The sequence below is a fragment of the Doryrhamphus excisus genome, linkage group LG14 (genome assembly GCF_037039965.1).
Source record: "Doryrhamphus excisus strain RoL-2023G ecotype Guam linkage group LG14, RoL_Dexc_Guam_v1.1, whole genome shotgun sequence".
Lineage (NCBI taxonomy): Eukaryota > Metazoa > Chordata > Actinopteri > Syngnathiformes > Syngnathidae > Doryrhamphus > Doryrhamphus excisus.
The window spans coordinates 18401665-18416949 of record NC_136370.1 but is presented as its reverse complement, the minus strand read 5'-3'; the positions used below and the strand labels follow the sequence as shown (position 1 = coordinate 18416949).

General features: G+C 40.7%; 1 protein-coding gene across 1 annotated transcript in view; it reads right to left on the bottom strand.

Moving 5' to 3' along the window:
• Window positions 1-287: 287 nt before the first annotated feature.
• Window positions 288-15285, bottom strand: part of lingo2b (leucine rich repeat and Ig domain containing 2b) — a 45329-nt gene continuing 30331 nt past the window's right edge. Inside the window, exon 2 of the mRNA XM_078796303.1 lies at window positions 288-2527. Coding sequence (XP_078652429.1) covers window positions 621-2486 — 1866 coding nt within the window. The 5' untranslated portion in view covers window positions 2487-2527 and the 3' untranslated portion in view covers window positions 288-620. The remainder of the gene's footprint in view (window positions 2528-15285) is intronic.

Here is a 15285-nt window from a genome sequence, read left to right as displayed (position 1 = left end):
CAATACTGTTGTTACAAGGATCCAACAAGAAAAAAAGATCCGGGAAAATACTCCGGGACCCCCGTCGTTTTTTTTTTTTTTTTTTTTTTTTAATATGATAAGAAAGGCAATGCGTGCACATGCACAAATAAAGACACAAATGCAACATGCGCACACGGGAACACAACACACACCTTTCACACTGCAGCTAAAGATGGGTATTAGAACAATTTAATCCCGACATATTGCAGTAATGATAGCTATCGCCGCGTACTGAATATCTCCCGTTACCCCCCCCCCCCCTGCCCCACACACACACACACACACACACACACTGTTAGTAGCTTCCGTGCTTCACTTTGATGTCACGGCGAGTCGACAACATCATCACTCATCACGTCAACCACTAATTACGCATGCCGAGCGCAGCACTATATGACTCCCCGATATTGATATGTTGGTTATAGTTTTATATTTTATATGTATAATGCATGAGGACGGTATTCCATAAAAACACGTTCACGGTTTTCACTTTGATTAGTCACATGATCACCTCCATTTTGACAGCCACTATATTAGTACATCACTTTCATTGGTTCACAAATCCACTGGATCATAAAAAAAACAAAAAAAAACAACGTTTATATCATTTTCATATTGACTCGGCGAGGGCCGCTTGTTTCCGTGACTTCGTTCGATGCCCCGTTTGACTTGCGAGGGACGTACTCGATGTCAAAGTTGCTCTTATGGCGTCCTTTACCTCGACTCCAGGCGAACAGAAGCAGGAAGCAGAAAACGACGACACCTAGGAAAGACAGGCATCCCATGGCGGTGGATATAATAATCGTCTTAATATCGATGGGGGCGGTCATGTTGTACAACGCGGTCCCGTTCCCGAAAGTGTTGTTCGAGTCTGTGAAATAATTCGAGCTCCTGTTGTTATTATGAGAGCGGTCCCCGACGCCGAGACTCTTCACAGCTAACGAAGCAGACAGGCTAGCGTTGCCGGCGGGGTTACTGGCGATACACAAGTACACGCCGCTGTCGTGGAGCTCCGCCGCTTTGATCTCCAACGTTCCGTCCGATTGGACTTCAACGCGGCCGCTGCTCTTGGCCGTGACGTAGCGTCTGTGAGGTGTGATCCACACCACCGACGGCCGCGGCGCCCCTTCCGCCGTGCAGGTCAACCGCGCCGGTTGACCCTCGTCTGCCATCAGCAGCTGCGTCGCGTTGGGTCCGATTTGAGGTTTAGTGCACGTCATGTACCGAGAAACCAACGGTTCCTTCAACTCCCGGAGAGTTTTCCCCATTAGATACTCGGGGGCGCTGCATTCCGGTTGCATGTCAAGAATATGCAGGGACGGGGGTCGGTGGCTGTTCAGCAACCAAAGCAATCTGCAGTCGCACACCAACGGGTTCCCGCCCAGACAAAGTCTCTGGAGGCTATCCGGTGATGCAAACACCCCTTTCTCCAGGGAGTCCAAGCGGTTTTGTGACACATCCAGTAGTTTCAAAGATTTCAAGCCAATAAACGCAAAGGTCTCGATGGAAACGAGCTGAGCGCCTTGGAGACGGAGCTCCATCAAATGCGGGAGGTGGCCCAGCTCTCCTTGATGGATGTGCTGGATTCTGCAGAAGGACAAGTTGAGATGTGTGAGGTAGGGCAAGTGGCGCAATGCCGCGCCGGGGAAGGCAGAAAGATTAGTGTTAGTTACGAATAAGGTTGTGAGGTTGAGTCCGTGCAGCGAAAGCGGAGGGAGCGAGTCCAACCAGGGCCAGAAATCAATCTCTAGTCGGCGGAGAGAAGATAGCCTCTTAAAGGAGAACGGCTTCAGGAAACTAATACTCAAGTGACGCATACAAAGCTGCACGAGGTTGTGTAGATGCGCCAGAGCGTCGGTGGGCACCACAGTGAGGTTGGAGCGTTCCAGGGTTAGACTCCGGAGTCCGGTTAATCCGACGAAGGCCCTCTGAGAGACGAAAACAAGTTCGTTGTCGCCCACTTCAAGGGATGCCAATTTGCGCAGATCTTGAAAGGCGTGGTCCAGTAGAACCACCAGTCGGTTGTGGCTGAGGTCCAGGCGGGTGAGGTTGGTCAAGCCTGACAGGACCCCCGCGGGTACCAGCTGGAGCATGTTGCTGCGAAAGTTCAGTGAGCGGAGAGCAAGTTGACAACGGAACGATCCCGTTTCCACGACGCTGATGAGGTTGTCGCTGAGATCCAGGTCCTCCAGCTGCCCGAAGGAGGAGAAATTGTCCGGTGTGATGGTGCGTAACTTGTTCTTGCTGAGATCCAGGACCCGAGTCTCGATCGGGATGCCTTCGGGGATGGTGCTCAGTCGCCTGCGGTGGCAGCTCACTGACTTAGTCTGCGCGGAGCATTCGCATCGCGCCGGGCAGCTCAGGGCCGAACGGGCCAGGAGAAGCAGTACGGCCCCACCCAGGAGGAGGTGGCAGCGCAGGGACGGGTGTCGCATGACTCTTGTACCCACGGTGCCCACCGTCATCGCACGGCTCTATGCGTCCAGACCACCATCACGCTCGGGCCCTGTCAGACAGGAAAAAGAAACCCGTTAGACCCGTTTTATTCATTCATTCATTCATTTTCTACCGCTTATCCTCACGAGGGTCGCGGGGGGTGCTGGAGCCTATCCCAGCTGTCTTTGGTCAAGAGGCCAGCCAATCACAGGGCACACATAGACAAACAACCATTCACACTCACATTCATACCTATGGAAAATTAAATTAAATTAAATTAAATTAAATTAAATTAAATTAAATTAAATTAAATTAAATTAAATTAAATTAAATTAAATTAAATTAAATTAAATTAAATTAAATTAAATTAAATTAAATTAAATTAAATTAAATTAAATTAAATTAAATTAAATTGTATTTTCATTAATTCATTCATTTTCTACCGCTTATCCTCACAAGGGTCGCGGGGGTGCTGGAACCTATCCCAGCTGTCTTCGGGCGAGAGATGGGGTACACCCTGGACTAGTGGCCAGCCAATCACAGGGCACATATAGACAAACAACCATTCACACTCACATTCATACCTATGGACAATTTGGAGTCTCGCCCCAAGACAGCTGGGATAGGCTCCAGCATCCCCTTGCGACCCTCGTGAGGAAAAACGGTAGAAAATGAATGAATGAATTAAACACAACCAGTCCAGCGTGTAACCGGCCTCTCTTTTAAAATCAGCTGGGATAGGCTCCAGCATACTTCTATCACCCTGGTGAGGATAAACGACACAGAAAATTGATGTATGGAATCATTATTCATTCATTCATTTTCTACCGCTTAGCCTCACGACGGTCGCAAGATGGTGCTGGAGCCTATCCCAGCTGTCTTTGGACGAGAGGCGGGCTACACCCAGCCAATCACAGGGCACATATAGACAAACAACCATTCACACTCACATTCATACCTATGGACAATTTGGAAAATTAAATTAAATTAAATTAAATTAAATTAAATTAAATTAAATTAAATTAAATTAAATTAAATTAAATTAAATTAAATTATTTTATTTTATTTTATTTTATTTTATTTTATTTTATTTTATTTTATTTTATCAATTTCAATTTCATGCAGCCGCCTTTTCACACCTTAAATCTCCTTAAACAGCCATAAAGTTCTCTAGCTCTCTTCCCCTTTAATGAACTGTCACTTTCCGAGGAGTCAGTGGAAACAACGGAATTAAACTCGGAGCAGAGCAGGGCACAACACGAGAAATATCATCTGCGTTAAAAATGTTAACGTTCATCACAGGCTAGCACAAAAGGTTGCAGGCTAACTGGAGATGTCTTATGCTGAGAATGTTTCAGCCCAGTGGCGAGGAATGACCCTCATTACCCGGCGGTGAGGGTAATAGCCTGGCTGCTAATATTTTGTGCCAGCCTGTGCATATTTGGTGAGTGTCATAAATGAAGTGGCAGTAAATGTTTTGCTCCCATAATGCTAATCTCTAAGCATACATGACCCCCATTACGTATGTACTGTAGATCTACAAGGCATGCATTCATCTCACAGTTAGAGACTTCAGATGGAATATGTAATGGTAATGGTAATGGTAATGGTAATGGTAATGGTAATGGTAATGGTAATGGTAATGGTAATGGTAATGGTAATGGTTTTATTTCATTTGAACATGCATCCGATTACAATTGAATGCATCCCATAATCAGTTCCCAGTTCCACATGTCCAAAAGGAGTAGGAAGAAGCAAAGCTTATTAAATCCTACCCCTCCATCTGGTACTTTTACAATCACTAACTGTTACATTAGTTCACTTCCTGCTTTCAACAATATAATTTAATTTTATTTAATTGTATTTTTTTACTTGAAAATTTTTTGTTTAATTTTTAAATTTTTTTTAAATTTTAATTTTTTTTCAATGATTTTATTTCATTTTTTAAATTAAAAACATTTTTTTATTTTTTTATGGTTTTATTTCATTCAAACATGCATCAGATTACAATTAAGTGCATCCCATAATCAGTTCCCAGTTCCACATGTCCAAAAGGAGTAGGAAGAAGCAAAGCTTATTAAATCCTACCCCTCCATCTGGTACTTTTACAATCAGTAACTGTTACATTTGTTCACTTCCTGCTTTCCTAATATAATCAAAGTTATTTTTTTCCTTGAATTGAATTGAATTGAATTGAATTGAATTTTATTTTTTTAATTTAATTTAATTTAATTTAATTTAATTTAATTTAATTTAATTTAATTTAATTTAATTTAATTTAATTTAATTTAATTTAATTTAATTTAATTTAATCATTCATTCATTCATTTTCTAACGCTTTTTCCTCACAAGGGTCGCGGGGGTTGCTGGAGCCTATCCCAGCTGTCTTCAGGCTAGAGACGGGGTACACCCTGGACTGGTCGCCAGCCAATCACAGGGCTGAATTTAATTTAATTTAATTTAATTTAATTTAATTTAATTTAATTTAATTTAATTTAATTTAATTTAATTTAATTTAATTTAATTTAATTTAATTTAATTTAATTTAATTTAATTTAATTTAATTTAATTTAATTTAATTTAATTTAATTTAATTTAATTTAATTTAATTTAATTTTTGTAGGCGCCATTATGAATTATCCTTACTGGCCTTTTTTTTGCAGTACATTTAGCGAGTGAAGATTGCTTTTATAGTTATCAGCCCATATTTCCACACAATAAGTAAGATATGGTAGAACCAGAGAGCAATAAAGAGTGTGGAGTGATTTCTGATTGAGAACCAATTTTTTTTGCTTTGTTCAATATTGAAATATTTCTGGCCACCTTATGTTGTATATTTGTAATATGAGGTTTCCAGCTCATATTTTCATCTATTGTGATCCCCAGGAATTTATTTTCATTCACCTTTTTCAATATCGGATTCACTGGCTGAGGAAGATGCTAACGTGATGCTAACGGGCCACCGCGAGACAGTTACAATGAAACTGTTTTGACATATTTCTTGAATGTATCATATAACGCTAACTACGCTGAAATTTTCAATGAACGCCCATTCATTCAACACCCGACGTGTACACTGAGACGGGGTAATGAGGGTAACGATGCAGAGTTCAACCATAAAACATGATGATCTCAGGGAAACGTTAGTCTTCCCCACTTGGAAAGACATCGACCTTGACAGAAAAACACCTCCCACAGCCACAGGTTGTAGAACTGACAGACGGCGACGCAGACAGAGAGTCTGACCATAATTGCCTCATTACCAGGAGTATCTGTATTCAGCTCTTGGCTATATGTGCCAATTAGGTGTGCAAAAACCCATCCACGGGTGCCGGACAATTGAATGTATTATGGCAGGGGTCTCAAACTCAATTTACTTGGGGGGCCACTGGAGCTAGGGTCTGGGTGAGACTGGGCCGCATCAGGTTTTCCAAAAAAAAAACAAAAAACAAAAAATGCATTTATTAAAAACAGAAAAAGGAATCAACTTTGCTTTGGTTCCGATTTTCTACAATAAAAGCTCTGATAAAACATTCCACTGTTCTCAAATATCTTCATTTTTATTTTTCTGCACAAAATAAGATGAAAAATAAATAAACAAATCAAGAATAAAGAAAATCAATCAATCAGTAATAAATAAATATAATAATAATAATAAAAACTTAAGAAACCACATATAGTTGGTGGGTAGACAAATTATTTTTTTCAGATTAAAATGAACAAAGCATTATTAGAGCCCTGTAGACATGACAAAACACGACTATAGTCACATTTATACTCTTTTTATTTACAACATATTGCGCAACTGCAGGGTCTTGAGACACATGCTAACTCGCAAACTAGAGAGCTAGCGACCTAAACGGTAGCCTTCAAGTTATTTCCTTTCAACTTAAATAGCCAAAAACTTACCACTTCCACACGGATAGGGAGGATAACTATTAACAGTTATTTAACCTTTAACATGAACATTAATCAAACGTAATAATTTTTTCTGGGTACGTGATACCATACAGCAGGGGTCTCAAACATGCTGCCCGCGGGCCAAATGTGGTCCGCAGGACACTAGTTTGAGGCCCCCACCTTGATATGAAAGTTTAATGTTAGTTTGATATGGATGCTGTATGGTATCATGTACCCAGAAAAAAATATTACGTTTGATTAATGTTCATGTTAAAGGTTAAATAACTGTTAATAGTTATCCTCCCTATCCGTGTGGAAGTGGTAAGTTTTTGTCCATTTAAGTTTAAAAGGAAATAACTTGAAGACTACCGCGTAGGTCGCTGGCTCTCTGCGGGCCGCACTAACATTAAACTTTCATATCAAGGCGGGGGCCTCAAACTAGTGTCCTGCGGACCACATTTTGCCCGCGGGACACGTGTTTGAGACCCCTGCTGTATGGTATCATGTACCCAGAAAAAAATTATTACGTTTGATTAATGTTCATGTTAAAGGTTAAATAACTGTTAATAGTTATCCTCCCGATCCGTGTGGAAGTGGTAAGTTTTTGGCTATTTAAGTTGAAAGGAAATAACTCGAAGGCTACCGTTTAGGTCGCTAGCTCTCTAGTTTGTGAGTTAGCATGTGTCTCAAGACCCTGCAGTTGCGCAATATGTTGTAAATAAAAAGAGTATAAATGTGACTATAGTCGTGTTTTGTCATGTCAACTCGCAAACTAGAGAGCTAGCGACCTAAACGGTAGCCTTAAATAGCCAAAAACTTACCACTTCCACACGGATAAGGAGGATAATGTTCATGTTAAAGGTTAAATAACTGTTAATAGTTATCCTCCCGTCCCGTGTGGAAGTGGTAAGTTTTTGGCTATTTAAGTTTAAAGGAAATAACTCGAAGGCTACCATGTAGGTCGCTAGCTCTCATTAAAATTTCATATCGAGGCAAGGGCCTCCAACTAGTGTCCTGCGGGCCACACTTGGCCCGCGGGCCGCGTGTTTGAGACCCCTGCTGTATGGTATCATGTACTTGGAAAAAAATGATTACGTTTGATTAATGTTCATGTTAAAGGTTAAATAACTGTTAATAGTTATCCTCCCTATCCGTGTGGAAGTGGTAAGTTTTTGGCTATTTAAGTTTTAAGGAAATAACTCGAAGGCTACCGTGCAGGTCGCTAGCTCTCATTAAAATTTCATATCAAGGCGGGGGCCTCACACTAGTGTCCTGCGGACCACATTTGGCCCGCGGGCCGCGTGTTTGAGACCCCTGCTGTATGGTATCATGTACCTGGAAAAAAATGATTACGTTTGATTAATGTTCATGTTAAAGGTTAAATAACTGTTAATAGTTATCCTCCCTATCTGTGTGGAAGTGGTAAGTTTTTGGCTATTTAAGTTTTAAGGAAATAACTCGAAGGCTACCGTGTAGGTCGCTAGCTCTCATTAAAATTTCATATCAAGGCAAGGGCCTCAAACAAGTGTCCTGCGCGCCACATTTGGCCCGCGGGCCGCTTGTTTGAGACCCCTGTATTGTGGTATTAAGAAAAATCCCACTGATGTGAAATGTGTATTTAAGGACTTAAGGACACTTTGCCCGGCAGCCGAGCTGAGCTGAGGCGATCCTGCTGAGGTAAGCAGATGACGAGCATCCAGACGGACACCAGCCCGACTTTAATGGTGATTGACAGTCAAAACGTGCTTTGATGAGACAGGTGCCATTGAGCTGTCACCGACTCCACTCTAGCGACTCAGCACCGCTTGCATCTTTGACGTTTTTTTTTTTTTTTTTTTTTTTTTTATACGTCCAAGTCTCCATTCCTTGGATCTAACTCTTTTTCCTTTCCACAATCCCGCCCTGGCGAAAGCATCAGTTCACTCCGCAATCCCTGCAGGCTTGGGGTTTTTTTTTTATCGATCGTAGCATAAGATACATCAGATGCCGGGGATGCAGCATGTAACAAAAGAGCAGGTGGTTGCCACGGCAACTACAAGCCATTACTCTCATCCGACCCCGTGTAGTCTGCCAATCAAATGAATGAAAAGCAGGACAAATACAGTAAGAGTTGTTTTATTCATGGTTCTTTGCCCCCCCCCCCCCCCCCCCGGCTTTGACAGAACATACAAATTGAATACGGTTCCGTTCATTCATTTTCGCCGAGGCTTAGCCGTAGCCGAGTTGAAGGTGTTTTCCGAGCTGTCTTTCCGACTGCCTTGCTTATTTGTCCACCTGTCTTTTTTGCCCATCCATCTTGCGCTGCGGTAACTATCTCTGTCAGTCTACCTTATTATCTGTCCACAAGGCTGCTCCTGTCTCTGTGTATTTATCAGTCTGCCTTCAGCCGTCAGCGTATGTTCTACCCGGGGGGGGGGGTTCTGTTTCATAATTACAGTCCAGTCGTCCAGTGCTGCGCTACCAAGCTGCATCAGGAATTGGTCCTCTCAATGAACCCACCCAGCAGCCTTTGGAGGTTATTCACCTATCATGCACATGATAACAGAATTCATTCATTTTCTACTGATTATCCACCACGAGGGTCGCAGAGGGGTGCTGGAGCCTATCCCAGCTGTGTTTCTACACTCTGGACTGGTGGCCAGCCAATCACAGGGCACATATAGACAAACAACCATTCACACTCACATTCATACCTATGGACAATTTGGAGTCGCTAATTAACCTAGCATGTTTTTTTGGAATGTGGGAGGAAACCGGAGTACCCGGACGGGGAGAACATGCAAACTCCAAACAGAGATGGCCGAGGATGGAATTGAACCCTGGTCTCCGAGCTGTGAGGCCTGCACACTAATCACTCAGCCCAGTTGTAAACATTCATTTATTTATTTTGTACCGCTTATCCTCACAAGGGTCGTGGGGGGTGCTGGAGCCTATCCCAGCTAGCTGTTTTCGGGCGAGAGGCGGGGTACACCCTGGACTGGTTGTGTTTAATTAATTCATTCATTTTCTACTGCCTTTCCTCACGAGGGTCGCGGGGGGTGCTGGAGCCTATCCCAGCTGTCTTGGGGCGAGACTCCAAATTGTCCATAGGTATGAATTTGAGTGTGAATGGTTGTTTGTCTATATGTGCCCAGTGATTGGCTGGCCACCAGTCCAGGGTGTACCCTGCCTCTCGTCCCAAGACAGCTGGGATAGGCTCCACCACCCCCTGCGACCCTCATGAGGCTAAGCGGTAGAAAATGAATGAATGAATAATGATTCCATACATCCATTTTCTGTGCCGCTTATCCTCACCAGGGTGATGGAAGTATGCTGGAGCCTATCCCAGCTGTCTTGGGGCGAGACTCCAAATTGTCCATAGGTATGAATGTGAGTGTGAATGGTTGTTTGTCTGTATGTGCCCTGTGATTGGCTGGCCACCAGTCCAGGGTGTAACTGACAGCTGGGATAGGCTCCAGCACCCCCTGCGACCCTCATGAGGAAAAAGCAGTAGAAAATGAATGAATGAATGTCATATGCAGAGAACCCCCAACCCGTGTAGACCATTTCTTAGCTCTGAATACTCAGGACGTATTTTTAGAAGCACTCGGAGCCAAGTGTGGCATCGGTAAAAGTGGAAAAGCAAACCTTAGAATTCTGGGTAAATGGTAATGGCGAGGAAGGGGTCACCGAGAAGGGCAGCCTACAGGGGCTGAGCATTTTGGGATTTGGATGCGAATTGGATTAGAGTCACAGTGAAACTGCTTAGGATGTGACAACTGAAAAGGAGCTGCAGGCGGATGCATGAGTCACTGCGAGAGGGAAGAAAAATAGGAAGAAAAATAAGACAGACGAGTGCGGAAATAAAGCAGATATACAAAAAAGCCATGAGATAAGACCTTGGTTTGATTTCTAATGTTGCTTCATCCGAGGAAAACTACACAAAGCGATTGGAAAGACCAAGGAACGCCGTGTTGATTTCAACGTATAAGGAAAATCTGTCAAGATGAGCGCCGTTAAAATCCCTCTTCTTTATCACCACTTCACACGATCTCGGGCTTTTGACATTAGAGCATGGGAATTGATCTGAGAAGACTGAGAACTTCGCTCAACTAAAGACAATTAATTTTTTAAAACCACTCTCGGATACAATATTGATCTTTATGAGTCGTTATGAATTAATAATGAGGCTTCTTGCTGGCTTTTCTTCCAGCTGTTAAGGTTTCCACTGAAACTGTGATCTGCAACATTAGTAGCGTCGCCGTCACCCCATCATCATTTTGTAGTGGATTCTACAAATATAAATACCACACATTGTTGGAATAATAGTTTTAGTAGTTAATTTTATTTAATTGTATTTTTTTATTAAAAATAAAAAAACAATTAAAAATTTAATTTCATTATTATTTTCCCATCTGGTACTTTTACAATCAGTAACTGTTACATTTGTTCAATTCCTGCTTTCCTAATATAATTTAATTTTATTTAATTGTATTTTTTTACTTGAAAAATTTTATTTAATTTTTAAAATTTTTTACAATTTTTGACAATTTTTTTCAATGGTTTTATTTCATTTGAACATGCATCAGATTACAAGTGAATGCATCACATAATCAGTTCACAGTTCCACATGTCCAAAAGGAGTAGGAAGAAGCAAAGCTTATTAAATCCTACCCCTCCATCTGGTACTTTTACAATCACTAACTGTTACATTTGTTCACTTCCTGCTTTCCTAATATAATTTCATTTTATTTAATTGTATTTTTTACTTAAAAAAAATTGTATTTAATTTTTTTAATATAGATTTTTTTTAATCGTTTTATTTCATTTGAAAATGCATCAGATTACAATTGAATGCATCCCATAATCAGTTCCCAGTTCCACATGTCCAAAAGGAGTAGGAAGAAGCAAAGCTTATTAAATCCTACCCCTCCATCTGGTACTTTTACAATCACTAACTGTTACATTTGTTCACTTCCTGCTTTCCATAATACAGTTTAAGGTTTTTTTTTTGTTTTTTGTTTTTAAATAATGCACCTCGTACCGAAGTATTTACCGAAGTTGAAGTATTTGTGATTTTAGAAATAAGGAGTTAGTATGTTCTCTGTAGGCGGCATTATGAATTATCCTTACTGGCCTTTTTTGCAGTACATTTAGCGAGTGAAGATTGCTTTTATAGTTATTAGCCCATATGTCCACACAATAAGTAAGATATTTACTTATTATCTGTATACTCACAGTCAATAGAAATGTTTAAGTTCAAATGATGCAGATTTATTGTTGACTTAGTGCTCGGGTAGTTCAGACAATGATGAGTTCAATGAGATAATGAGATAAATCCTCTCTCCTCTTCCTACATCCTTGCTAACACGAGGCTTTGAATTCATTTGCATGCTTGCAACTATTTTTCACCTCACCTAAGAGGAGACGGCGTTATTGTTTTCTTTGGCATACATCAAAGTAGAATGACTCCTGCCGCCATTTGCAGAAAGAAAGAAATTTAAAGCACTTGTTCCACTTGTTTGCCTGTATAGAAAACCTCAGTATTTCTTCATAGGAGTCATATAAAAAATGATACCTTTATTCTTTTAATATATTAAACCTGTGCCTGTGCTGCTTTGCTCATTTGCACATATAATAACGTCCATGAATAATGGAATTATTTCACATGAGCGAGTTAAAATGTAGGCGATTATCACTGCGGTGTGAGCATACAACGTAATATAGTGTGCATGATAATTAACCCGAGTGGACATGCTGTTAAAACATTAATTTTTCATGCCCCGATGTATTGATGCATGTGTTATTTGAGTGTAAATTACCTTTACATCACGCGAGCTTAGCTTGGTCATTTCTACACGTTGCCGGGTTATGATTTGATATATAGGATTCGATAATAACGGCGATAACATATTCATGTGTGTGACCTTTTTAAAAGTGACGCATCCCCCATACTTGGGGGATTGCATCTTTGTTGCTATGGTAACTGCTGTGAGACTTGTATCAATATACATATGCAGTATGTGGACTTAACCGGATGAATGTTTACCGCTTATTCTCACGAGGGTCAAGGGGGTGCTGGAGCCTATCCCAGAGGTGGGGTACACCCTGGATTAGTGGCCAGCCAATCACAGCGCACATATAGACAAACAACCATTCACACTCACATTCATATCTATGGATAATTTGGAGTCGCTAATTAACCTAGCATGTTTTTTTGGAATGTGGGAGGAAACCGGAGTACCCGGAGAAAACCCACGCATGCACAATGAGATCACTCGACCACCGTGCAGCCCATATTTGTGAACAATAACAGTCCAAGACCATCACACTACCACCACCATATTTTACTGTCGGAATAATGTTCATTTATTTTCTACCGCTTATCATCACGAGGGTCGTCACCGGCTTTCTTTGGGCAAGAGGCGGGGTACACCCTGGACTGGTGGCCAGCCAATCACAGGGCACATATAGACAAACAACCATTCACACTCACATTCATACCTATGGACAATTTGGAGTGGCTAATTAACCTAGCATGTTTTTTGGAATGTGGGAGGAAACCGGAGTACCCGGAAAAAAACCCACGCATGCACGGGGAGAACATGCAAACTCCAAACAGAGATGGCCGAGTGTGGAATCGAACTCGGGTCTCCTAGCTGTGAGGTCTGCATGCTAACCACTAGTTCACCTTACAGCCTTGATATCTATTATTCATTCATTAATTAATTTTCTACCGCTTATCCTCACGAGGATTGCGAGGGGTGCTGGAGCCTATCCCAGCTGTCTTAAAGCGAGAGAGGCGGGGTACACCCTGGACTGGTGGCCAGCCAATCACAGGGCACATATAGACAAACAACCATTCACACTCACATTCATACCTATGGACAATTTGGAGTCGCTAATTAACCTAGCATGTTTTTGGAATGTGGGAGGAAACGGGGAATGACGGGGAGAACATGCAAACGAGAGTGGAATCGAACTCGGGTCTCCTAGCTTTGAGACCTGCATGCTAACCACTCACCCACCGTGCAGCCCTAGCTCAAAGCGCAACGAAACCAATTTGAGAACAACAGAAGTAAATTAAACCTTTTGTCTATTCCATGCTAATACGGTATATTCGCCCACAAATACTAACAAGCCAAATTTCCATTGTGCGCTTCGTGACACACCAAATGACCACCGCGCAGAGTGCAAAATGTCAGTGGAGTTTTCAGTTACTCTTGGGATTCGGCTAATTAGCGAATGTGCATCCAAACTCAAACCCAATTAGACAACTCCAGTCTGCACCACCGGACCGGACATGCTTCCTTTCCTCCGAAGCCGCGCGTTGTTGAACCATCAACAGCGGATCCTTCCACCGTGCGGCTCGCTGTACGTCTAATGTGCCGCAGGCTTTATTCTGCGGGTTCTAAATTTAGACAAAAATACTTCATCATTGCTCATAGAGATAAATAGAGCGGTACCTCAAAACAAGCTCTCTTTGAAATGAGTGAACATTTATGGATAAAGGCTCTCACTGTGGTTTGCTGGAGTCCCAAAGCTTTAAAAATTGCTTTGTGACCATTTTCAGACTGATAGATGTCAATTTTTTTTTTCACTTTTTACACGCAGGGTCTTGTATGTTTAAAATTAGGTTATTATGTTACAAGAATAATGTCAAAATATTATGGGAATAAATGGGAAAAATTTACAAGCATCTATATCAAACTTGCGCCCTGCGACCTAGAGTCCTGCGGGCCGCGTGTTTGAGACCCCTGCTGTATGGTATCATGTACCCAGAAAAAATGATTACGTTTGATTAATGTTCATGCTAAAGGTTAAATAACTGTTAATAGTTATCCTCCCTATCCGTGTGGAAGTGGTAAGTTTTTGGCTATTTAAGTTGAAAGGAAATAACTTGAAGGTTTAGGTTTAGGTCGCTAGCTCTCTAGTCATTACAATTGTAAAAATAATATTACATATTATATTCATATATTATAATATTACAAAAAAATGTAATTAAATTACAAATTATTTACAGTGTTGTAATATATTGAGTTTATTCTTGGAAAATTCTTGGAAATTTTTTCTTGACTAATTCAACCCTAAGCTACTTAAATATCATTATTTTTCCACATAATGTTACAAATTTATTCTCATAAAATTGTGTCTCTTTTCTCATTAGAATACAACATTTTTATCTTATTATTTTTTCATTTTATTATTATTTTTTTTAGCTTTTTTTCCATTTCTCCTCTTGTAAATTTTCTGAATTTATTCCCATAATATTTTGACATTATTCTTGTAACATTATAAGGTTAATTTTCCAAAAATAACAATTTTAGTGTGTGATTGTCATTACAATTGTAAAAATAATATTACATATTATATTCATATATTATAATATTACACTTATACTTGGATTTCATTAAATTACAAATTATTTAGAGTATCATAATATATTGACTTTATTCTTGGAAAATTCTTGGAAAATTCTTGGAAAATTCTTGGAAAATTCTTGGGAAATTCTTGGAAAATTCTTGGAAAATTCTTGGAAAATTCTTGGAAAATTCTTGGAAAATTAGTGCATTTTTTTAATTTTTGCTGTATTTTTTTTTTAATTTTTAGAACGTGTCATAGGATGATAAAAAAACAGCTGCAAGCTCCACTTTGGACACCCCCTTTAAAAAGGTAAAGATCCTAATGGTGTGTTTTTGATACCAGTGAAGAAAGCCTTCTTCCCGAAACTAAAAGACGAGATTTTTTTTCCTCCAAAATGAATGAGCCATCTGTGTCTTGCCAAATATTTTGAACTATTCCCAAATCAGCGTCTAATGGCTTTCAGTATTCACACAACACAACTGTGCCTGAGCCTTTCCGCCACTTTATATTCTATCTCAGCAGCAAATTCATTGAAGGACACCCGCCCTGCCTCCATATTGTGGGAAATGATTACTTGTGAAGATG